Here is a 27,340-nt window from a genome sequence, read left to right as displayed (position 1 = left end):
AACGCACACACACTGCTCCAAATTGCCACAAACAACATCCATGGCACTTCAACACTTATGAATGCAATGTAAAATGTGCCTAGTGTTTAACTACATAGATACATACATATAAGTGATGCATGGACATGCTTGAATATATAATAATATCGAAATTACAATTAAAATTAATATTTTACTCTCTGTACACTAAGGACTATTGTGGCTGTTGGATGAAGGAGAATAGCTTATATCGATCACCTAAATAATTATATTATAAATTTATTAGTACTAAGTCAAAATAAAACTCTAAAGAGACAACAGACAATCTAATTTATACCGAAAATCCGGCAGAGTTTCCTCTATACCTAGGACCTACCCAACCTACAAAAGGTTTCAAAATGCACTTCTATATCCACAAACCATATACCCATAACTCAATCACATCACACAGCCCCTCCTAGGCCCATCCATACAGTCATCAATCATAATATGTAAAATTACAATTTAGCCTCTATAACTAGCCCTTTTGCAAAAACTACCCAAACGAGCTCTAAAAATTCTAAAATTTTTACCCTGCGGTCTTTAATAATATTATAAGATTATTGCAAAAGGAATTAAAATTTTCTGATCATCCACAAATATTTTATAAATTTTATTCTAAATTGGTATTAGCAAAAAATGAGAAACTTGGAGCTTGGGTTTACCTATGCCAATTCTGATACCTGGAAAGCCTCCAGAATGTTTGAAAATGCTAGGATTGACTATAATATCGACCATGTTCTGAGACAAGCCGTCGGACAGTCAGATTTGGTTGAAAATACGGTCCCAACGCTGGTGAGCTATTCTCGATCCGATCGCACCTAAATTAAATCCAAATTTTGTTAATAATTATCATAAAATTATTTGTAAATTTTGGGAATAAAAAAAGTTTGAAAATCTCACCAAGCGATCTGGACCATCCGATTATCGTCTTTTTCAAACGATGTCCGATCGAAGCGGGACCAGTCCTACCTCGAAGATCTCATCGTCTTGACTCCATTGGTGGCCTCAGATTTCTGATCCGACAGTCGGATCACCGGAAAAGTAATCGGAAACCGAGAAATCCATGTGATTTTCTTCCAACTTTCCCTCGTCGGTTCTCTTTCCTCCAGCCACTAAACGGGGTGCCATTGGTCTCATCTGAAAGTTCATTATCTTGAGAGTCCGTGGCACTTGAAATCACCTAGAATGGCCTCCAGAGTCGGCCCGGGCGATGCCGCAAAGTCGGGCCCCTGTCGCACGCTCTCTCCCTCTCTTTCCTCTCTCCTTCTCTCTCTCTTCACGCCTCCGCTCTGGTCGCCAACGTCTGGTGGTTGTTCCGACACAGGAAAGCTGGTACCTCGCAAGACCGATGTCGCCACTGACGGAATTTGGGGAGGGGGAGAAAGTGAGGGGGAGAGTGGAGTCGGGGAGAGAGAGTGTGGTGGGGGGGGGGGGATTGCGTTTTAAATTTCTGGGTTTTAAACTTCTAATTATACTATTAGTCCCTCAACTTCTTAGAGGTTTACAACTAGTTCCTAAATTATTTTATTATGTTAAAGTTTACTAAAATTCTAGAAATAATAAAATAAATATAATCTAGGAAAATTTAATTATTTTATTCTCAGTTAATAAATTAACTTTAATTAAATTATTTATTATTCCTTTATTTATTATTATTATCTTCTTTTATTTTAAAATCAATTCAAATAAATCCTATAATATTAATAACATAATATTTCCTTTTTATTTTATTTAAAATTTAAAAATTTTGGGTTGTTACATTTCTAAACAATTGTAATATATAGTTACTAAATATAATTATCACACATTATTATGTTCCATAAATTTTAATTTGAAAACGTTAATAACAGTAAAATCAAGACCTATATTTACTTTGAAAGAAAATCAATACTTAAAAATTTTCTCTCCCTTTTATATATTTAATAAATTTTAATTTATTTTAATATTATTTTATTTTTATTATTTTAAAATAATTTATTATTATTATTATTATTATTATTATTATTATTATTATTATTATTATTATTATTATAAAAAAGAATAACTTATAACCATTAAGCCCACTTATGCGTTTTAGAGTTTTTATATTTTAAATAGTAATAGTAAAGTCTTTTTAGTTAAAGAATATTTTTTTTAATTAATAATAATTTAATTAAATTTAAGATGAATTTTCTCTATCTCTTTATATATATAGACACTATCGTACATAAAACGGGTATTCCAATAGTTATTTTATAAAGAGAGGCAGCTTATCCCTATTATAATCTAATCCAATTTTAAAGTTATGATAACTTTTTTTCCTTTGTTTTTTTTTTTCATTTAATATAATAAAAGTTATTCACTTGTTTTAACTGGTAACTGGTGAATAAACTATTATAATTATAATTATAATAAATAATTAAAATTAATATAAATAAATGAAAAAAAATTCATTAGTTGACATTTAAGATTGCATATGATTTTTTATTTAATAAAAAATATTGTTGGGCATTGTTAAGCGATGGAGAATAATGCAACATTATTTGGCCGCCACTCAGCAGAACTAACCATTGTTGAGCACTTGAGTTTGACATTATCCTTTTAAAAAACAAAAAAAAAGGACAGGCTGCTGATTTATAAGCATATTGGTCATTGTCTCCTTTTTGTCAAGGACTGTTAGTGTGGTAAAAAACAAATGGCAGTGCCTCTCGGCAATGGCAATGAAGTGGGGCGGTGCCCAATTTTACTATCCCCATTCCTGCCCCAACAAATATAAGAATCCAATGAAAAAAAAAAAATGATTTAGATGAATTTCAAAGAGTTTATAGTAATTTAAAGAAAGATAATTAAGGAAGACTATTTCCTCAAAGCAGGAAATTTCACACATACAGTTTTGATGTCAATAGAACAAAATAAGAAGAGAAGAAGTAGAATACATGCTGATCATTTATTTGTAAACACCAATATTCCATTTGCACGGCGTAGCAGAGATAGAAAGATGGTTGAAGCGCTAGCAATGGCTATAGTGGTAAAACAAGCTAATCAGCGTAGACAATCCGTTCGGGAAGTGGGGCAATTTGGACGTGGAAGACAGTAGTGTTTGGAATCTTTACAATTATCCAAAACTGGTGGACGGTTTAAAGTCTTAGAGCCAATAATTGGTGTACTACCTGCAAGCATTCTACTAAACTCAGAGTCTATCATGAACTCAAACTCCATATTGGAATCCCCTACGGAGAAGTGGTTGCCACCCATGCTCTTTGGAACACTAGCTCTGCAATTGCTTGTGCTCAGCAGAATCAACACCACAGCTGCTACGACTGATACAGGGAAAAACCTCATTCTGCCTTTTCTTAACCCCCCTTCCCCTCATTTTCTTTATCTCTACACTCGTTCTATCTTATTATTTTCTGCTGCTGTGTAGATTATATAAATAATGGGAGCTTCTTATGAGTAGTGGTTGTGTGAAAGCGACTTAAAGTAGTAAATGGAACATTTTTTAAAAATATATTTCTCAAATATAACAAATTTTTTAAATAAAATAGTATATTATAATATTCAAATGTAGTATATATAAATGAATATAACTAACATATATATTTGATATTTAAATAATTATATAATCTATACTTAAATATATAAAATATATTTTCACATATAAAAATTTTTTAAATAAAATATTTAAATTATATATAATTAAAATATTTATCATTGTATTTAAAGTATTTATTACACTGAAAATATATTTATTATATAATATTTATTGTATAAAATATATTTAAAATATTAAATATATTATTTTATAAACTATATATTTTTTTATACAAAGGAGGGAGATCTTATAAACTATATTTATTATATATAATAAATATAAAATACATTAATTATTTAAATATAAAGTTTAAATTTAAAACTATTTTTTTATTAATAAAACAAAATCTCAATTATCAAAATTGTTTCAGACTGAAAATAAAGTTAAAGGCATTTTAATTATTTTTATAATAGTTAATAATGTTTTGGACATAAAATTAGATGGAAGGACCAATCTATATATAATAAAAGGTGAGAGACTAAATTGATTGATTTTATAAATATAGTGACTAAATTATTAATTTTGTAATTTTTATATTTTTAATTAAAAAATACCTTTGTCTTGTTAAAAAAGAAAACCTTTATCCCAATATTCCCATTTCCACTTTAAATATATCCTAATTTTTTCAGAAAAATATCATCTAATTAAATTGCGTCAACTTTTAAGCAAGGTCAGCTAACTTGAATTTAAAAAAATTAATATTACATTGTATAGTTTTTTTTTTAATATAATTAATAACTATCAATATGACGAATAGAAAAATAGTGTAAAATATATATGTACATTTTTTACTAACACAATTAATTACATAATATTGATTTGTTAAAAATTTAAATCATCAAAATGATACAAATTCATATATATACACACATCAATTTTAATATCATGTGCTTTTTACACTATTTTTCTTGTGATCGTAGCAATGTTTCATTTATATAGCATCAACTAATATATATATATATATATATATATATTATAAAAATTGAAGTAATAATGATAATAATAAATACATTTAAAAAAAATTAAATTATAAATATTTTATACAATTTTTTTTATAATGTTACGTGCCAAACTCTGGAGAAATATTGCATGTAGAAACCATATGACATTCTTAAAAAAACATTATGCTACATTGTAAACTCTCGAATGATTTTACTTGACAGATGTTACCTTTCCTTGTTGCTGGGGCCAATTGGACTCTATGCTCAATGCTCAAATGCTTGACTAGTTAGTCAGAGAGGATGGGCCAGTGCTTTAAAGAATTCTAATAGGAAATAACATTGGGCCGTACTTAATAATACTACAGCAATCCATGTGGAGAGCCCAAACATATAAAATAATTTTGATGATATGTCTGACGCCTTGGCTATAGGATGTGTGTGTGTGTATATATATATATATCAACAGGAAAGAAAATTGTTGTTTGCATAGAGGAGAAAATTACTCTTTTTAAGCTGAATCAATCGTAGTTTATTGCATCATCATAGGCAATCAAACTGGCAGGACTATGCCGTGAAAAACAATGCTTCATTTATATTTCTCCTATTTTATATGTCGATTGCATATATTTTTATTTTTAATCCATTGTAAATCGAATTTAATGTAAAATATATAATTATAAATTTAATTATTACCCTCTCTGATTTTGTATATATATTTTTTGATATCCACTCATTTTATATATTTGATGAATAATGCATATAAGAGATTTCAATTTAATTTTACTTTAATTTATTTTAATAAAAATTGATTTATTATTTATGAAATTATGTTTATTGATAAATATATTTAATAACACATTTAAAATGAATTTATAGTAACCTTTTTTTATAAAGTATTTCAAATTTACAGTGATTAAATTTTTTCTTGCACAAAATAATCGCTAGAATTATCTTTCCGTTTTTCTTATTTTTGGGACACAAAGTCTTCTTTTTAACCTAAAATTATTAGCCGTCTCCTGCCCCTTCCAAGAAGGGGATGGCTCTCTATTTCTTGTCCGAAAGTGGGTCTCCCCTCTCCCCTTCGGGTGGGACTGTTGTAACACCCCAAAATTTTATTATTTATGAGTATTTTTGATATTTTAATTTTATTTAAATTTTAGGAATTTTTTGAGATTTTTCGGATTTTAAAAATCGGGTTCGATTTTCAAAAAATATAAACTTTGATGATTTTTAAAAATTAATTTAAAGACCACGTGGCAAAACTAAAAATATATTTGGAGTCTACGTATTTTTCTGAGTTTTATGGAATTTTTTCGGAATTTTTGGACCTCGTTTTCGGTCCCGAGGCAGAGTAAAAATTCAAAATTTTGTATTTCGAATCGAACCGGACCGGATCGGACCGGTCGAATCGGACCGGCCCTTTTCCTTCTTCCTTTTTCTTCTCCCGCGCGCGATGGCTCTCTCCCTTTTCTCTCTCGTTTCTCTCTCCTCTCCGCCCCCAGCCGGCCACCGCCACCACCACCAGCCAGCGCCCATTGCAACCAAATGGTAGGCCGCCGCCCGAAAGGCCGGAAACACGCACGTGAAAACGCCCCTGCGCGCGCGCGCCGCTTCGACTTCTCCGGCCAAATCCGGCCGATCCGGCCACCAATTGGACCGGGTCTTGTGTCCAAAATCATCTACTCGGCGAGAGCTTTCCATAGACACCAAGAACGCCGAAATCCATCGAGCGGATTGTCCGATTTTTGCTCGGGAAGATTTTAGCCCATTTCGACTTTTGGGCTAGATTTCTCGAAAACCGTGAATCCCACGAGAAAACCGAGGCCACCAGCACGCTCCACTCGTCGAGAGCTTCGCGGCGACATAAATTTTGAATTTTTCCGACACCGTTTTTCGGTGGGTCCCACGGAACTTCGCAGTGTATTTTCGAGCATTAAATGAGCTTAGAAAATTCTGAAAAATTTATGTACTAACCCCCGTGTTATGGGCTTCGTGTAGGTATCCTCGATTCGCTGAAATTCGACGATTGGACCGGTTCGCAAAATTCCTACGGACAGTTCTGGCACGATCTCCGAACTGGACCGAGGTTTTGGCTAGCCCCCCATTGTCAGACGTCCCGAGCGCGTTCCCGAAGTCGGAATCGGCAAAGGTAAACCCGAACCTTGCTTTTTCGTAATTTTCTAGTGCTTAAACAGGATTAAAAATCCATAAAATATTCGTGGTAGCTTAGAAAATTACGATTCTTTTTGCAATAGCTTAGTAATATTGCTAAGGACCGCGGGGCAAAGTTTTATAATTTTTAGAGCTTGTTTGGGCAGTTTTTGCAAAAATGATCAATAATAAGGACTAAATTGAAATTTTGTGTATTGTGATGGATGATTGATTTGATGAGCCCAGGAGGGGCTGTGTGATATGAGTGAACTGTTGATGTATGGATTGTAAGTATAGAAGTGCGTTTTTAGCCCTTTTGCAGGTTGGGTAGGTCCTAGGTATAGGGGAGACTCTGCCGGATTTTCGGCACGACTTAGGACGTACTTGATCTGTTTCTTTGTTGTATTGAGTCAAATTTATTAAATAGATGTAATGTAATTGTCAGGTGCGCCGGGACAGCCTTCTTCCTCCGCCCAGCCGCCACAGTGATTGTCGTCAAGTCTGTGAGTAAAATATTAATTTTAATTGTAATTTCGATATTATTATATGTTCAGCATGCCCATGCATCACTTATATGCATATATTTATGTAGTTAAACTCTAGGCACAATTTATGATGCATTGATAACTGTTAACGTTCCATGAGTGTTGTTGTGGTAATTTGGAGCAGTGTGCGTGCGTTGGCGTGCGTGTGATGTGGTGTGGACTATGGATAGGACGGGGTAGTCACGGCTTGAGTTCTTCGCTGGGACCCGTTCCTTCGAGGGGTAGTCACGGCTTGAGTTCTTCGCTGGGACCCTCGATTTGGTATATTAAGCGAAAGTCCGGCTTGAGTTCTTCACGCACTGAAGTTGGATTTAAGATAGCTGTATAGGGGATCAGCTCCCAATATATTATGATTGATGCTACAGGGTGCGTGAGTGCTCCAAATTACCTTTTTGATGTTATGATGTGAAAATGTTGTGTATGTTGCATTTCACTCTACAGGGTGCATTAGTTCCAGATAGTTATAGAGATTATGGTTAAAATTGATATTTTACTCTCTGAGTCGAATGCTCACTCCTGTTCAAAAATTTTTACAGGCCACAGGAGGATATTTTATTCTGGGTTAACCTGCTTTCATACTTCGCAGGTTGTTTATCGATATTTGTGTAATTTTATTTACTCCTAGAATTTCCGCATGTGTTAGCAGTAATTATTTGAATTTGGTCTGTAATATTATTATCATGTTGGACCTGTAAACTTAATATTTTATGTCTGTTTGATGGATTGGATGAGGGAGCTGAGCTCCCATTTATTATTATGTTGATGAGTATGTGGAGGGTGAGCTGAGCTCCCCATTTGAGAATTTATTGTGTTTACAGGTCGGGTGAGTCGAAAACTCCCCGTTGAAAAGTCCATTTTATGGCCGGACTCTGTCCGTTTGTTTTCTTGATATTGGGCCCAAATGGGCCTTAGAGTTGGGTTAATGAACAGTTAGGCTTACTACGGGCCTCGGGGGCTTTAGGTGCGAGTCCTAGTCTTAGTCCGGCCCATAGGTTGGGTCGTGATAAATGTGGTATCAGAGCTTAGGCTCTAGATTCTTAGGGAATGTTTGTCTAAAATGTCGAGAAGAGTCTAATAGGAGTCACATGCGGAAAGTAGGGTCCACATTCGTCTTGCATTGTCATCTTTGCTTCTAGTTCCTGCTCCATATATTGTGTATAAATATGAGTCTATAGAGCTGTGTAATGTGCAGTTTTGAATTTTGTGGGCTAATGCTGCTGAATTTCAGGAAAATGCGTAGAAGCAGGAGAGCTGCCACTGCACCAGAACCAGATATGCCTGACGAGGTGTCAGCACAGGATGAGGCGCCTGCCCCGAGGAGGCGGGGTAGGAGGCCTAGAGCTGCTCAAGTAGAAGAGCAGCCACGATCTGAGATCGATCTTTTATGGCACAGGGTCCCATGGACCCAATGGCAGCTACTCTAGCTGGATTGCAGAGAACCATCGATATGATGGCGCAGTATATGGTCCACCCTCCACAGCAGCAGCAGTACACCGCACCAAGAGGGGAAACTTACAAACAGATCATCAACTTCAAGAAGTTGGTGCCTGGTACTTATGATGTGTCAGACGATGCATATCGGTTTTTGGATTCTATGACGAGGCAGAGCGAGTTGCTGATTGGTGATAGGAGACTTATAAAGTGTATACAGCACGTCATGGGGCCTATGCCTAGACAATTGATGAATGACTAGCTGTTACCTCGGATGGAGGGTTTGTCGTGGGCTCAGTTTGTGGAACTGTTCATCAATCGGTTTGTGCCAGAAAGCTTCAGAGATCAGAAGCAGTGGGCCTTTGAGGCCTTAAGACAGAATGGCAGGTCTGTAGATGAATATGCTACAGAATTTCTGGAGTTGAGCAGATATGCCCCTACATCAGTAGCTACAGAAACTATGAAGGTGAAGAGGTTCCTAAAGGGGCTTGACAGGAGGTATGCAAACCTGGCCATTATGTCTGGTCAGTCTTTTGATGTGGTGGTTGATCGAGCCAGACAGATTGAGATTAGCTATGCTGTGGATGACAGCGGAAGAGCAAAAAAAAACAGAGCAGAGGGTTCTACCGGTGTTCCCCAAATGGGTACTCCGGATAGTGGTGGCCAGAGTAATTACAGAGGAAAAAGTAGGAACAAGAAGAGTGGTTTTAGACACAAACCTCGAGAATTCAGACCAGGGTACGGATCCAGCAGTGGTCACAGTTCAGGGTATAGCAGTTCTGGGTCTGGTTCAGGATCCTCCTTGGCACCTTGTGCACGTGTGAAGGGGACATTCAGGACCTTGTTCGATGGGTTCAGAAGTATGTTTCAGGTGTGGCCAATTAGGTCACTTTGCTAGGGAATACCCCGTGTTCAGTGAGCCACAGATGGGGTCACAGGGTTCTGTTGCAAATGTTCCTCGTCAGTTGTATCCGGGTGCTTCCAACATGGCAAGTCGATGGCCATGAGGCCGAGGACAAGGGGGACGTGGATTTGGAGGCAGATCAGGAGGTAGAAGTCAGTATCAGGGTTCTGCCACTCAGGGTAGGGGTCAAGCTCGGGTTTTCACCTTGACCCACCAGGATGCTCAGGCTTCCAATGTAGTTGTGGCAGGTATTCTTCTGGTCTGTTCCTATGAGGCTCGTGTTTTAATAGATCCGGGTGCTACGCACTCATTTGTCTCCCCTGTGTTTGCCATGAGGTTGGGTAGAAACCCTACCACTTTAGAATGCCCTTTGTCGGTAGCTACCCCACTTAGCGACAACATAGATGTAGCTATGGTTTTTCCGGGTAGTCCAGTGGTATTGGATGGAAAGATCCTCCCAGCAGACTTGGTTCCTCTACCAGTAATGGATTTCGATGTAATCTTGGGGATGGATTGGTTGTCAACTCACTATGCCACTTTAGACTGCAGGAACAAAAATGTGTATTTCCACATACCTGGTGTGGAAGAGTTTAGCTTTGATGGTGACAGGAGCGTGGCTCCATATAACTTAGTGTCAGCAATTAATGCTAGAAAAATGTTGAGGCGTGGATGTTAAGGGTATTTGGCATTGGTGAGAGATACCTCTGTAGAAGGTGTCAACATGGAAAATGTTCCTGTTGTCAGAGAATTCATGGATGTCTTCCCTGAGGAGCTTCCAGGATTGCCACCAGGAAGGGAAATAGAGTTCTGCATTGATGTTGTGCCGGGTACGAACCCCATATCAATGCCGCCTTACAGGATGACACCAGCAGAATTGAAAGAGCTGAAGGAGCAACTACAGGAGCTTTTGGACAAGGGTTTCATACGTCCGAGCACTTCACCCTGGGGAGCTCCTGTTCTATTCGTGAGAAAGAAGGATGGGTCATTGAGGTTGTGTATTGACTACAGACAACTGAACAAGGTGACTGTGAAGAACAAGTATCCACTTCCTCGGATCGATGATCTGTTTGATCAGCTCCAAGGAGCTAGATTCTTTTTCAAGATAGACCTGCGATCAGGCTACCATCAGTTGAGAATCAGGAATGAGAACGTGTCCAAAACGGCATTCAGGACAAGATATGGTCATTATGAGTTCTTGGTGATGTCTTTTGGACTCACTAATGCACCAGCAGCCTTCATGGACTTGATGAACCGGGTGTTCAAGCCATTTTTGGACCGTTTTGTCATCGTGTTCATAGATGACATTTTGGTATACTCTCAGACCGAGGAAGAACACGTGTGGCACTTGAGGATGGTGTTGCAGACCTTGAGGGAGCACCAGCTATATGCCAAATTTTCAAAATGTGAATTTTGGCTAGAAAGCATCTCATTCTTGGGACACGTGGTTTCTAGGGACGGCATTCAAGTAGATCCCAAGAAAATTGAAGTCAGAATCGATTGGCTTAGGCCTACAATACCACCGAGGTGCGAAGTTTTACGGGTTTAGTGGCTACTATAGGCGTTTTGTACAAGATTTCTCCAGATAGCGGCTCCCTAACTAAGTTGACCAGAAGAATGTTCCATTCATTTGGACAGATGACCGTGAGGTGAGTTTCCGAAGCTTAAGGAGTGGCTAACCACCGCCTCGTGTTGACACTACTCGTGAGTGGTGAAGGATACACCGTGTATTGTGACGCCTCCAGAGTTGGCCTAGGGTGTGTTTTGATGCAGAATGGAAAGGTAGTGGCTTATGCTTCAAGGCAGCTGAAGAGGCATGAGCAGAACTACCCCACCCATGATTTGGAAATAGCGGCTGTAGTCTTTGCACTGAAAATCTGGAGACACTACCTGTACGGTGAAGTGTGCGAGATATACACCGACCACAAGAGTTTAAAGTACATCTTCCAACAGAGGGATTTAAACTTGAGACAGAGGAGATGGATGGAGCTTCTGAAAGACTATGATTGCACCATCCAGTACCACCCTGGGAAGGCCAATGTTGTGGCAGATGCTCTGAGCAGAAATCTTCCGCGCTTTGGCACATTTCAGCAGAGAAGAGACCGTTGATTCAGAAGTACATGAGTTGATGGATCAAGGTTTAATCCTAGATCTTTCATGAGGGGGTATTGTTGGCTCACTTTTCGGTGAGGCCGACTTGAGGGACAGAGTTAGAGTTTCCCAAAGACAGAGACCAACAATTGATGAAGATCATAGAAAGAGTACAAAGAAGGTGAAGGTGGTGAGTTTGGATTTGCCAATGATGGCGCCTAGTGCAAGGTTCTAGGATATGTGTGCCCGATGTGGACAACCTCAGAATGAAATCATGCGAGAGGCACACTATACATCAGACAAGATTCACCTGTGTTCCACCAAGATGTACCATGATGTGAAAGATAGCTATTGGTGGAATGGCATGAAGAGAGACATAGCAGACTTTGTGTCCAAGTGCTTGACTTGTCGAAGGTGAAGTTTGAACACTGAGAGACCGTCGTGAAGCTGCAAGAGCTCCCAATCCCAGAATGGAAGTGGGAAATGATTACTATGGATTTTGTGACTGGGTTGCCTCGTACCACGCGAGGATATGATTCGATATGGGTAATTGTAGACCGCTTGACCAAATCAGCTCACTTCTTGCCTGTAAAGACTACCTACTATGTGGCACAGTATGCCCGGCTCTACATTCGAGAAATAGTCAGATTGCATGGAGTTCCGGCTTCCATAATATCTGACAGAGGGCCCCAGTTCACTTCTCGGTTTTGGAGAAAGTTGCAGGAGGCACTTGGCACACAGTTGAACTTCAAGACGCTTTCCACCCTCGCATGCAGACGGTCAGAAAGGACAATCCAAACACTGGAAGACATGCTTCGCATGAGTGTCTTGGATTTTGGAAGTCAATGGGATGAGCAGCTAGCTTTAGTGGAGTTTGCCTATAACAACAGTTATCACTCCAGCATAGGGATGGCACCCTATGAGGCACTATATGGAAGAAAGTGTAGGTCTCCTCTGTGTTGGACAGAAATGGGGGAAGCAAGGGTGCATGATGTAGACCTAGTGCAGTACACTTCAGAGATGGTTCCCTTAATCAGGGAACGATTGAAAACAGCTTTCAGTAGGCAGAAGAGTTATGCAGACCCCAGACGGAGGGATGTGGAGTTTGCAGTGGGCGACTATGTATTCCTGAAGGTTTCTCCAATGAAGGGAGTCATGAGGTTTGGAAAGAAGGGCAAGTTGGCACCTCGGTACATTGGACCTTTTGAGGTTACTGATAGAGTTGGAGCAGTTGCCTACCGGTTGGAGCTACCACCCAACCTTTCTCACGTTCATCCCGTGTTTCACATCTCCATGCTCAGGAAATACATTCAAGATCCTTCTCATGTACTGCAGCCGGATGCGATAGAGCTAAAAGAGAACTTGACATTTGAGGAGCAACCTGTAGCCATAGTGGACTACCAAGTGAGACAGCTAAGATCCAAACAGATCCCTATGGTTAAGGTTTTGTGGAGGAGTCAGTCGTTGGAAGAGTGCACCTGGGAGTCAGAACGGGACATGCGTAGCAAGTACCCTTATTTGTTTAATGTATAATCATGTGCTTTATTCTGCCTTGTGTAAAATTCAAGGACGAATTTTCTGTAAGGGGGGAAGAATGTAACACCCCAAAATTTTATTATTTATGAGTATTTTTGATATTTTAATTTTATTTAAATTTTAGGAATTTTTTTGAGATTTTTCGGATTTTAAAAATCGGGTTCGATTTTCCAAAAATATAAACTTTGATGATTTTTAAAACTTAATTTAAAGACCACGTGGCAAAACTAAAAATATATTTGGAGTCTACGTATTTTTCTGAGTTTTATGGAATTTTTTCAGAATTTTTGGACCTCGTTTTCGGTCCAGGCGAGTAAAATTCAAAATTTTGTATTTCGAATCGAACCGCCGAATCGAGCAGATCGATCGGACCGGTCGAATCGGACCGGCCCTTTTCCTTCTTCCTTTTTCTTCTCCCGCGCGCGATGGCTCTCTCCCTTTTCTCTCTCGTTTCTCTCTCCTCTCCAGCCCAGCCAGCGCCCACGCCATGACCCGGTAGCAGCGCGCCGCCATCCCAGCCAATGGCGCGCCGGCTCGCCGGAAACACGTGCGTGAAAACGCCCCTGCGCGCGCGCGCGCCGCTTCGACTTCTCCGGCCAAATCCGGCCGATCCGGCCACCAATTGGACCGGGTCTTGTGTCCAAAATCATCTACTCGGCGAGAGCTTTCCATAGACACCAAGAACGCCGAAATCCATCGAGCGGATTGTCCGATTTTTGCTCGGGAAGATTTTAGCCCATTTCGACTTTTGGGCTAGATTTCTCGAAAACCGTGAATCCCACTAGAAAACCGAGGCCACCAAAGACGCTCCATTCGCCGAGAGCTTCGCGACATAAATTTCAAATTTTTCCGACACCGTTTTTGGTGGGTCCACGAACCGCAGTGTATTTTCGAGCATTAAATGAGCTTAGAAAATTCTGAAAAATTTATGTACTAACCCCCGTGTTATGGGCTTCGTGTAGGTATCCTCGATTCGCGGAAATTCGACAATTGACCAAGTTCGCAAAATTAGCCGCATGCACTGCACGAGCAGTCTCCGAATCGACCGAGGTTTTGGCTAGCCCCATTGTCGACGCGTCGAGCGCGTTCCCGAAGTCGGAATCTGCAAAGGTAAACCCGAACCTTGCTTTTTCGTAATTTTCTAGTGCTTAAACAGGATTAAAAATCCATAAAATATTCGTGGTAGCTTAGAAAATTACGATTCTTTTTGCAATAGCTTAGTAATATTGCTAAGGACCGCGGGGCAAAGTTTTATAATTTTTAGAGCTTGTTTGGGCAGTTTTTGCAAAAATGGTCAATTATAAGGACTAAATTGAAATATTGCATATTGTGATGAATGATTGATTTGATGGGCCCAGGAGGGGCTGTGTGATATGAGTGAACTGTTGATGTATGGATTGTAAGTATAGAAGTGCGTTTTTAGCCCTTTTGCAGGTTGGGTAGGTCCTAGGTATAGGGGAGACTCTGCCGGATTTTCGACACGACTTAGGACGTACTTGATCTGTTTCTTTGTTGTATTGAGTCAAATTTATTAAATAGATGTAATGTAATTGTCAGGTGAGCCGGGACAGCCTTCTTCCTCCGCCCAGCCGCCACAGTGATTGTCGTCAAGTCTGTGAGTAAAATATTAATTTTAATTGTAATTTCGATATTATTATATGTTCAGCATGCCCATGCATCACTTATATGCATATATTTATGTAGTTAAACTCTAGGCACAATTTATGATGCATTGATAACTGTTAACGTGCCATGAGTGTTGTTGTGGTAATTTGGAGCAGTGTGCGTGCGTTGGCGTGCGTGTGATGTGGTGTGGACTATGGATAGGACGGGGTAGTCACGGCTTGAGTTCTTCGCTGGGACCCGTTCCTTCGAGGGGTAGTCACGGCTTGAGTTCTTCGCTGGGACCCTCGATTTGGTATATTAAGCGAAAGTCCGGCTTGAGTTCTTCGCTGGCACCAGGTTGGATTTAAGAGAGCTGTATAGGGGATCAGCTCCCAATATATTATGATTGATGCTACAGGGTGCGTGAGTGCTCCAAATTACCTTTTTGATGTTATGATGTGAAAATGTTGTGTATGTTGCATTTCACTCTACAGGGTGCATTAGTTCCAGATAGTTATAGAGATTATGGTTAAAATTGATATTTTACTCTCTGAGTCGAACGCTCACTCCTGTTCAAAAATTTTTACAGGCCACAGGAGGATATTTTATTCTGGGTTAACCTGCTTTCATACTTCGCAGGTTGTTTATCGATATTTGTGTAATTTTATTTACTCCTAGAATTTCCGCATGTGTTAGCAGTAATTATTTGAATTTGGTCTGTAATATTATTATCATGTTGGACCTGTAAACTTAATATTTTATGTCTGTTTGATGGATTGGATGAGGGAGCTGAGCTCCCATTTATTATTATGTTGATGAGTATGTGGAGGGTGAGCTGAGCTCCCCATTTGAGAATTTATTGTGTTTACAGGTCGGGTGAGTCGAAAACTCCCCGTTGGAAAGTCCATTTTATGGCCGGACTCTGTCCGTTTGTTTTCTTGATATTGGGCCCAAATGGGCCTTAGAGTTGGGTTAATGAACAGTTAGGCTTACTACGGGCCTCGGGGGCTTTAGGCTGGCCCAGGTCCTAGTGCCGGTCCGGCCCATAGGTTGGGTCGTGACAATTGTATATACATTTTTAGGTTAGTTTGGTTACATACAAGTGTGGTGTTAATGGTGAGGGCTTTTTCTGGAATCTGTGATGGTGGTATCTATTCATGCGAAGTGACCATAGTTGTGGTTGCGGTTCTATTAATGATGGTTTGGGGCTAATTGAGGGGTTTCGATTTTATTGGTATGGCATCTCTAGGGACTCTCCGATGCTAGATTTTAGCTCCTCGTCTCTTAATGGCTACAATGTGTAAGAGCACTATCATTCCGTCCCTAAGAGTTTGCTATATTTGATCTATGGTGAGTAGGTTTTAGAACTCTGCCATGTTGTCTCGTTTTAGGAATTTCATTTTATGGTCTCATTTGGATTTTAGTGGGTTTGCTATTTTATAAAGTGAGGCCTCCCCTATTTTTAGTGCTATCGAGTTCAATATCGATTGACTGTTGAGCAGTTCATCAAGTAGTCATTGGTGTGGCTAGGGTTCTTTACAACTGGTTGTGGCAAAGAGATCTCCCAAATCTGGTGTTTCTAAGTTCGGGTTGAATCCTTTTTAATTGCTAAGTTATCTTGGTTCAGATGATAAGTTAGTATTCTGGTTGCTTCCATGGATTTTACTCTGTAATTGAGTTTGGACTTTAGCATGTTATAGGGTCTTTTAGACACTTCTGTAATGTGGGCTTTTTAATGAATATATCCTATTTATCTTTTGGTAATTTTTTTTAATATATTTATATTTAATTCAATTTTATGGATCTTAATTAAATTCAAAATTATTATAATTTAAATTTAATATATCAATAATTAAATTTCATGAGAATAAGTAAATAATATTAGATAGGAAAATAATTATGGAAGCAAATTTGGAAGTAAATATATGTATTTAAAAGTAGGGCAAAAGTAAATTATTATATTAAAAATTTTTAATATTGACATTTTTTTATTATTTTATTAAACTGATATCATACCATTTAGGATTTATAGGGCTAATATGTCGTGATATTCTCCTACGCTTTTCGCTTGTCATCAGAGGATAAAATTCTACCATGGTTTGATATTAAGTCAAAAAAAAAAAAAAATTTCTATTTACGGATTTATACTCGTGCAATCCCGCTCACTTCATGCCCTCGACTATCTCCTTCCCTCCCTCGCTCCCTCCAGCTGATCATCTCTCCCTCAGAATATGAGAAACCCCATCAACAAATATTTTTGTCTCCAGAACTCTTCAATTTTCGCTCTTCTATTTCTTTCCTTATTGTTACACCAGACTCTCCTCATCTCTGGAAACTCACCATCTCTTCTTATCGACAACATAACTCTTGATTGTGGCTCGGCCAGCGAGGGACATGCACGAGATGGCCGAATCTGGACTGCAGATGCCAATTCGACATTCTTGCTTCTAGATCCAACCAACGCCTCAAAAATATCCTCAGCTGTTAAATCTCCTATGAATGTTGATGCTGTACCATATATAACTGCACGTCTTTCGCGCTCCGAATTCACTTATGTATTTCCCGTGACCTTTGGGACAAAATTCATTCGCCTCTACTTTTATCCATCTTCCGACCCTTATTTCAGCAGGTCAATCCCTTTTTTCTCTGTCAAAGCCAATCGCTACACCCTTCTTAGTAACTTCTCTGCCCATAATGCCCAGGATCCTGGCTCAGATGGGTTTGTTAAAGAGTTCTGCTTAAATGTTGAAGATGGTGAAACGTTGAACATATCATTTGCTCCGACTCCTGGCGTGACTGAGGCTTCTGCTTTCGTCAACGGGATTGAAATCGTATCCATGCCAAACAAACTTTATTACACAGACGACGGGTTCAAATTTGTTGGCAGCGGGAACAACGAAAGCAGCAACCAAAGCAATACTGCTTTGGAGCTGATGTACAGAATAAATGTGGGGGGCGGATACATCTCATCCCTAAAAGACACTGCAGGAATGTTTCGAAGCTGGAATAGTGATGATGATTATTTAACTATTGCAAAACCAAGCGCGGTGCTTTATAACAACACCATTCAACTTACATACCGAAACAACATGACTCATTTCGCTGCACCCGATGGAGTATATCAAACTGCGCGGTCGATGGGGCCGGACAAGAAGACCAATGAAAACTACAATCTCACTTGGGACTTTCAGGTCGATTCTAAGTTCACTTATCTTGTTAGGCTTCACTTTTGTGAAATTCAACCGCCAATAACTAAAACGGGAGACAGAATTTTTTATATATACATAGCTACTCAAATTGCGGAGTCTGAAGCTGATGTAATTGAATGGAGTGGTGGAAACGGCTTTCCTGTCTTCAAAGATTATGCGGTGACGATTGAACCAGAGGGAAACGAAAGGGTACAAAATATCTCTATCGCACTGCATCCCAGGCCTGAAATAAGTGGTTACTCTGATGCCATTCTGAATGGGCTTGAAATCTTCAAATTGAGTAATGCCGATAATCTTGCGGCACCAAATCCTGACATACCTCCAATTAATCCACCAACTGCAGCAACTTCCAGTCCCAAATCAACAAAATCGAAAAATAATCGGACAACAATAGGTGCCATTGTTGGTGGTTCTGTATCGGGCTTTTTGGTACTGTCTTTCCTGTTGTTCGTGATTTTCCGGCGAAGACGAAAAGTCAAGGACTCGGGTTCTAGTGATGCAGCTTCATGGTGGGGTCCATTTTCGGTATCTTCGACCAAGTCTGCAAAGACCCAGGCCTCAACTCTACCTTCTGATCTTTGTCGCCGCTTTTCACTGGCAGAGATTAAAGAGGCCACCAACAACTTTGACAGTGTATTCATTATCGGGGGCGGAGGATTTGGTAATGTGTACAAAGGGCTGATTAATGATGGGGCCACCACCGTTGCGATCAAAAGATTGAATGAAGGGTCGCAACAAGGGGCAAACGAGTTCAAGACGGAAATTGAGATGCTATCCCAACTTCGATATCTTCATTTAGTGTCGCTAATTGGTTATTGCTACGAAGAAAATGAGATGGTCTTAGTTTATGATTACATGGCTCGGGGAACCCTTCGCGATCACCTCTACAAGACCGACAATCCTCCACTTTCATGGAATCAACGGCTAGAGATTTGCATTGGTGCAGCACGCGGGTTGCAGTACCTTCATTCAGGCGCCAAGAACACCATAATTCACCGTGATGTGAAGACAACAAATATCTTGTTGGATGAGAAATGGGTTGCCAAGGTTTCAGATTTTGGATTGTCCAAAATAGGTCCTACTAGCATGTCAAAGCCGCACATCAGCACAGTGGTGAAAGGCAGTTTCGGCTACTTGGATCCTGAATATTACCGACTTCAGAGATTGACAGAAAAATCTGACGTCTACTCATTTGGGGTTGTACTGTGTGAAGTGTTATCTGCAAGACCCCCTGTGAATCGATCGGCTATTAATAAGCCTGCAAGCTTAGCAGAGTGGGCTAGACAATGCTACCGCAATGGGACATTTGATGACATAATTGATCCATATCTACAAGGAAAGATTGCACCAGATTGCCTGAGAAAATTCGCTGAGGTTGCAATCGGTTGCTTGCTCGACAATGGAGTGGAAAGACCATCAATGAGCGATGTGGTTTGGGGTCTTGAGTTTGCATTACAACTACAGGAAACTGCTATCAAGCAGTGCGAACTTCCCATCAAAATTGACAATGATATGGAGAGCCCCCTAAAGGGTACCTCAGTTATTGATAGCAGCGATGATATGTTCAGTAGTGGCAGTGGGCTTATGATAGGTTCCCGGCTTAGTGGAATGACATTTACAAGCAGCAACGATGAGCAAAGTTTTCTCAGCAACAATTCTGAGAATGTAAAGTCTGGTGCTATATTTTCTGAGATCACCAACCCAACAGGGCGATAAGAAACGTTCTATTTTGGTTGCTATAAGTTAGTGTAATATGTAGAGCCTTGAGATAAGCTTTTCCATGTTTGTAGCTCATGATGTGTCTGCTGTAAGAGTTTGCTTGTTCTTAAATTTCATTTTGATAATTTTCTTCTGTATTACTGTCTTCCTCTGTATTACATTTTTTTAAATTGCCTGATGTTCCATTAAGGGAGCATTCTTCGATATAATTTGATTCTTCTTATGCATAACTAGAAGGGCCTCTCCCTTCTAATTAAGAATGCTCCACTTTCAGAAATACTTTCTGATGATGGTCCTAGAAAGAAATTTTACTTTTTCATGGGCGAGACATTTATTCATTTAAAGTTAATAGAAAATAAATTTTATCTTATTAATATTAGAGTTAATTATAAAATTATAAAATTTAATTTAATTTTTAATTAGTTTCTAATAAAAATGTTTTAATAACACCAAAAAAAATTAAATATTTGCCTGTTTTTACAATCTGATTCAAAATTTTTAATTTTGACAAATGAAATTTGATTTTAGAAATTAATTATAAATTTATTTAATTATTGAAATCAATTTGAGAGAATGTAGCTCAATTATGGCACGACAATTATAGTATTTTAATGATTTCTCATCAAACCTTGGTAAAAGCAAATGAAAATTCTCCTTTCCATGAAACCAGAAGAACCATCAGAGCACACCCAAGCAGACCAGAAAACCAACTCAGAAAAGAAAAAACATATGCCAATTGTATTATTATTTTTTTAATTTAATTATGCGATATATTGTTTTACAAAATATATATTCAATAATAAAGTCTCATTAAATTAAATTATAAAAATATGTAAATAGTTGACCTTTCTAGTGTAATTAAGTCTAAAAAATTGAAAAGAATTTTTTCCTAAAAAAATAATTAAGATAGTTTTTGTGTTTAATACGTAAGTTAGACAAAACAAAAGTAGATTTGTGTCATATTCAATCTTTTTTTTTTTTTCTTTTAACTCTCTTTTGGACAGCATTGAGCTCTGAGTGGTCACCAAATGGATCACTTGTTAAATCGGAATTAAAAATGAAAAATAATTCGGCATTTTCTCAGTGGCACTAAACTTCACTTCACTCGCTGTCCCCCACTATCCTCAGGATTTTATTAATAAACTTGGCCTCTGAATCTTGCCAAGTAATTAAATTAAGTTAAACATAAGCAACCTGCATATTTGTAGATTTGAAAATTCCTCTCTAGACTATGATAAATAAATCAAGAGGAAAAAAAAAAGTGAAAATTCTTTTGTGGAGAAATTGGATGGTCCAGAGTACACAAATTTTCCTTATTGTCCACTGCTGCTTGGATTTGTTGACCTTCAAAGATTCCTGAAGATATTTTTCCATTATGTCTCTATCGTGAATTACGATATTGCATTGCGAAAAGGGTCGCAAGGGATGTGGATAGAAATTGACCTGATCATGATTCACCAGCAACTTTTTTATTTTAAAAATATTATTATTTAATCTCTTTATTTTAATAAAATTAATTAATTAATTTTTATATTTTCAAAACATAATATTTGAAAAAAAAGTATTTCTTGATAAAAATAAAAATTTAAAATTTTTTTAATTATTAAAGCATTTTCATTCAATTCTCCTAAGTATTATTTTTATATTTTATCTATAATTTTTCTAGATTGTTACTTTAATTGCTTGTAATTTAGAGGAATTGATTTAAAAATTCATTTTTATTAAAAAATTAAAAAAAAAAAGAAAGAGTGAGAGAGAGAAGGGCGCTTAGAGGGGAAGAAATATGATGAAAGATATGCAGGAGATAATAGAGAAATAAGATAAGAGAGTCAGACTAATTTAGATATAAAAAAATAATAAAATAGACCAAAAGGTTAATTGAACAAAATTATGGACTACCTAATAGATTTTGTGAAATAAATGGATTAATTAATTATTTTTATTAAAATAAGAGATTAAATAATTATTTGACTAATATTGAAATTATTTAACTAATAAAAAATTTAATGGAGGATTTAAATAACTTAATTAAAGTAAAATACATAAACTTTTTAAAATATAAAGATTAAATAGTTAATTTCACTAAAATTTATAGACTAAATAATAATTTTCTTTTTCATAAATGGTATCTTGCGACTAAGTCTATCAGTAAAAAGATTAAACACCGCCATTGCTAAGCTTCTGGCATAATGTTTGTTGGTGATGCTTTAGAATTCTTGCTGAACTTGCATGGAGTTTCGAATAATATTTTGACCATGGCAAGTCTCATCAAAAGATGAAGGTTCTCTTTTAAAAAGGTTACTGAAAAGGGAGAGAGGAGAGGGAATGGGTAGGGTTTTTTTTTTTTTTATTACATGGAAAATGAATCTTATAGGTTAATATTAAAATAAAGCACATATGAAATATCACGTAAGCTATGTAAACTCTCTCAAATTAAGTTTAATTTGAATTATATCATAATTAATACAAAAGATTTAATTTTTAGTGTAATTAGAAAAAAAAAGAAAAGAAAAACCTATATAGTAACCCAAAAGTTACATATCAGTGAGAAATGTGATGTCGAAGCCTGGCAATTCACTAGTTTAGAGGTTGAATGCACAGAACTATGCGGGAGACGTGCGTTGACGGGAAACTTCTACAGTCCTGTTTATCTCATGTTTCCGTCGCGTAGGATAAAAACAGAATCCAATGTCTCATATGTCACGGATTCTGATTTTTCCACACCACCCTTGTCTAAAAATATATATATAAAGATTTTTCCAGAGCATTTAATGAGGACTAACGAATCCGTGGGCATACTTGATTCGGCTCAAGTCTCAATTCAACCCCAAAAAATAAGTCGAGTTGTCCCATTGATGATGCAGCCCTTTGTACGCCTACAGATTTTTGCACAAAATTTAGTTACATTAAAAATATATTTTTTAATAAGAGTAAAAATAGACAGAAAAAGTTGACAGATTTATCATATACAAATATAATTTTAACTTTTAAACATAATCTAAAAGAATTTTTCAATTTTTTAGGGACGATGGCCACTCTACGGAGGCCCTTGTGCATTAGGACTATGTCATCGTCCATCGTTATCAATACTACGATGTGAATGATTTGAGGGTGATTATTAATTTATTTAATTAAAATTTATTATTAATATTTTAAAATTTTAATATTTTAAATAATAATATTAAAATTTTTTAATTAAAAGCAATATTTTTTTTCTCTTTTATAATATATATGTGCACCGTGCACCGGTATTCCACTAATTCTTATAAAAAGAGGCAGCCTTATCCCTATTATAAACTAATCCAATTTTAAAGTTATGATAACGTTTTTTTCTTTGTTTTTTTTTTTTTCATTGCATAATTGTGGAACATTTGTTTTAATTGCTGACCGATGAATACACTATTATAGTTATAATAAATTATTAAAATTAATATAAAAAAATTTTTCATTAGGTAACATTTAAGATTGCATATGATTTTTTATTTAATAAAAAATTAGGCGATGGAGAATAAATGCAACATTATTTGGCCACCACTCAGCCGAACTAATCATCGTTGAGCACTTGAGTTTGACATTATCCTTTTAGAGAACAACAAAAAAATGACAGGCTGTTGATATATAAGCATATATGTCATTGTCTCCTTTTTGTCAAGGATTGTTACTGCCACATAATACCGTGGTAAAAAACAAATGGCAGTGCCTCTCGGCAATGGCAATGAAGTGGGGCGGTGCCCAATTTTACTATCCCCATTCCTGCCCCAACAAATATAAGAATCCAATTAAAAAAAAAAATGATTTGGATGAATTTCAAAGAGTTTATAATAATTTAAAGAAAGATAATTTTCACACATACAGTTTTGATGTCAATAGAACAAAATAAGAAGAGAAGAAGAAGAATACATGCTGACATTTATTGAGAAGAAGCAGAATACATGCTGATCATTTATTTGTAAACGCCAATATTCCATTTGCACGGAGTAGCAGAGATACAAAGATGGTTGAAGCGCTAGCCATGGCTATAGTGGTAAAATAAGCTAATCAGCGTAGACAATCCCGTCGGTAAGTGGGGCAATTTCGACTTGGAAGGCAGTAGTGTCTGGAATCTTTACAATTATCCAAAACTGGATGAGGGTTTAAAGGCTTCGAGCCAATAATTGGTGTACTACCTGCAAGCATTCTACTAAACTCAGAGTCCATCATGAACTCAAACTCCATATTGGCATCCCCTACCGAGAAGTGGCTGCCACCCATTCTCTTTGGAACACTAGCTCTGCAATTGCTTGTGCTCAGCAGAATCAACGCCACCACTGCTACGACTGATACAGAGAAAGACCTCATTCTGCCTTCTTTCAACCCCCCTTCCCCTTATTTTCTTTATCTCTACACTTGTTTCTATCTCATTGTTTTCTGCTGCTGTGTTGATTATATAAATAATGGGAGCTTCTTATGAGTAGTGGTTGTGTGAAAGCGACTTAAAGCAGTAGATGGAATATTTTTTTAAATAAATTTCTCAAATATGATAAATTTTTTAAATAAAATAGTATATTATAATAATCAAATGTAGTATATATAAATGAATATAACTAACATACATATTTTATATTTAAATAATTAGATAATCTATACTTAAATATAGAAAATATATTTTCATATATAAAAATTTTTTAAATAAAATATTTAAATTATATATAATTAAAATATTCATCATTGTATTTAAAGTATTTATTACACTGAAAATATATTTATTATATAATATTTATTGTATAAAATATATTTAAAATATTAAATATATTATTTTATAAACTGTATATTTTTTTATACAAAGGAGGGAGATCTTATAAACTATATTTATTATGTATAATAAATACAAAATATATTAAATATTTAAATATAAAGTTTAAATTAAAAAATTATTTTGTTATTAATAAAATAAAGTCTCAATTATCAAAATTGTTTCAGATTGAAAATAAAGTTAAAGGTATTTTAATTATTTTTATAATAGTTAATAATGTTTTGGATATAAAATTAGATGGAAGGACCTATATATATAATAAAAGGTGAGAGACTAAATTGATTGATTTTATAAATATAGTGACTAAATTATTAATTTTGTAATTTTTATATTTTTAATTAAAAAATAGCTTTGTCTTGTTAAAAAAGAAAACCTTTATCCCAATATTCCCATTTCCACTTTAAATATATCCTAATTTTTTCAGAAAAATATCATCTAATTAAATTGCGTCAACTTTTAAGCAAGGTCAGCTAATTTGAATTTAAAAAAAATTAATATTACATTGTATAGGTTTTTTTTAAATATAATTAATAACTATCAATATGACTAATAGAAAAATAGTGTAAAATATATATGTACATTTTTTACTAACACAATTAATTACATAATATTGATTTGTTAAAAATTTAAATCATCAAAATGATACAAATTCATATATATACACACATCAATTTTAATATCATGTGCTTTTTACACTATTTTTCTTGTGATCGTAGCAATGTTTCATTTATATAGCATCAACTAATATATGCTATGAATATATATATATATTATAAAAATTGAAGTAATAATTATAATAATAAATACATTTAAAAAAAATTAAATTATAAATATTTTATACAATTTTTTTTATAATGTTACGTGCCAAACTCTGGAGAAAGATTGCATGTAGGACTCCATATGACATTCTTAAAAAAAAATTATGCTACATTGTAAACTCTCGAATGATTTTACTTGACAGATGTTACCTTTCCTTATTGCTGGGGCCAATTCGACTCTCTGCTCAATGCTCAAATGCTTGACTAGTTACTCAGAGAGGATGGGCCAGTGCTTTAAAGTATTCTAATAGGAAATAACATTGGGCCGTACTTAATAATATTATAGCAATCCATATGGACAGCCCAAACATATAAAATAATTTTGATGATATGTCTGACGCCTTGGCTGTAGGATGTGTGTGTGTGTATATATATATATATATATATATATATATATATATATATATATATATATATATATATATATATATATCAACAGGAAAGAAAATGGTTGTTTGCATAGAGGAGAAAATTACTCCTATTTTATATGTCGATTGCACATATTTTTATTTTTAATCCATTGTAAATCAAATTTAATGTAAAATATATAATTATAAATTTAATTATTACCCTCTCTGATTTTGTATATATATTTTTTGATATCCACTCATTTTATATATTTGATGAATAATGCACATAAGAGATTTCAATTTAATTTTACTTTAATTTATTTTAATAAAAATTGATTTATTATTTATGAAATTATGTTTATTGATAAATATATTTAATAACACATTTAAAATGAATTTATAGTAACCTTTTTTTATAAAGTATTTCAAATTTACAGTGAGTAAATTTTTCCTTGCACAAAATAATCGCTAGAATTATCTTTCCGTTTTTCTTATTTTTGGGACACAAAGTCTTCTTTTTAACCTAAAATTATTAGCCGTCTCCTGCCCCTTCCAAGAAGGGGATGGCTCTCTATTTCTTGTCCGAAAGTGGGTCTCCCCTCTCCGCTTCGGGTGGGACTGTATATACATTTTTAGGTTAGTTTGGTTACATACAAGTGTGGTGTTAATGGTGAGGGCTTTTTCTGGAATCTGTGATGGTGGTATTTATTCATGCGAAGTGACCATAGTTGTGGTTGCGGTTCTATTAATGATGGTTTGGGGCTAATTGAGGGGTTTCGATTTTTTTGGTATCGCATCTCTAGGGACTCTCCGATGCTAGATTTTAGCTCCTCGTCTCTTAATGGCTACAATGTGTAAGAGCACTATCATACCGTCCCTCAGAGTTTGCTATATTTGATCTATGGTGAGTAGGTTTTAGAACTCTGCCACGTTGTCTCGTTTTAGGAATTTCATTTTATGGTCTCATTTGGATTTTAGTGGGTTTGCTATTTTATAAAGTGAGGCCTCCCCTATTTTTAGTGCTATCGAGTTCGATATCGATTGACTGTTGAGCAGTTCATCAAGTAGTCATTGGTGTGGCTAGGGTTCTTTACAACTTGTTGTGGCAAAGAGATCTCCCAAATCTGGTGTTTCTAAGTTCGGGTTGAATCCTTTTTAATTGCTAAGTTATCTTGGTTCAGATGATAGGTTAGTATTCTGGTTGCTTCCATGGATTTTATTTTGTAATTGGGTTTGGACTTTAGTATGTTATATAGTCTTTTAGGCACTTCTGTAATGTGAGCTTTTTAATGAATATATCCTATTTATCTTTTGGTAATTTTTTTTAATATATTTATATTTAATTCAATTTTATGGATCTTAATTAAATTCAAAATTATTATAATTTAAATTTAATATATCAATAATTAAATTTCATGAGAATAAGTAAATAATATTAGATAGGAAAATAATTATGGAAGCAAATTTGGAAGTAAATATATGTATTTTAAAGTAGGGCAAAAGTAAATTATTATATTAAAAATTTTAATATTGACATTTTTTTTTATTATTTTATTAAACTGATATCATACCATTTAGGATTTTATTCTCTTACGCTTTTCGCTTGTCATCAGAGGATAAAATACTACCATGGTTTGATATTAAGTTAAAAAATAAAAA

General features: G+C 36.0%; 1 protein-coding gene across 1 annotated transcript; it reads left to right on the top strand.

The window, feature by feature from the left end:
• Positions 1–16,877: 16,877 nt before the first annotated feature.
• On the top strand, positions 16,878–19,858 carry LOC131183182 (receptor-like protein kinase FERONIA). The gene has a single exon (XM_058153414.1). It carries the CDS (start codon positions 17,025–17,027, stop codon positions 19,716–19,718), a length of 2,694 nt encoding a protein of 897 aa, XP_058009397.1. The 5' UTR covers positions 16,878–17,024; the 3' UTR covers positions 19,719–19,858.
• The last annotated feature ends 7,482 nt before the right edge of the window (positions 19,859–27,340 follow it).

This window comes from Hevea brasiliensis, chromosome 9 (assembly GCF_030052815.1).
Source record: "Hevea brasiliensis isolate MT/VB/25A 57/8 chromosome 9, ASM3005281v1, whole genome shotgun sequence".
Classification (NCBI taxonomy): domain Eukaryota; kingdom Viridiplantae; phylum Streptophyta; class Magnoliopsida; order Malpighiales; family Euphorbiaceae; genus Hevea; species Hevea brasiliensis.
Note: the sequence above shows the minus strand (reverse complement) of the source record. Positions and strands in the feature narration are given on the sequence as shown.

What these genes read in the sequence shown, in the direction of transcription:
- LOC131183182 (XM_058153414.1), top strand. Translation starts at nt 17,025, where the DNA reads ATGAGAAACCCCATCAACAAATATTTTTGTCTCCAGAACTCTTCAATT.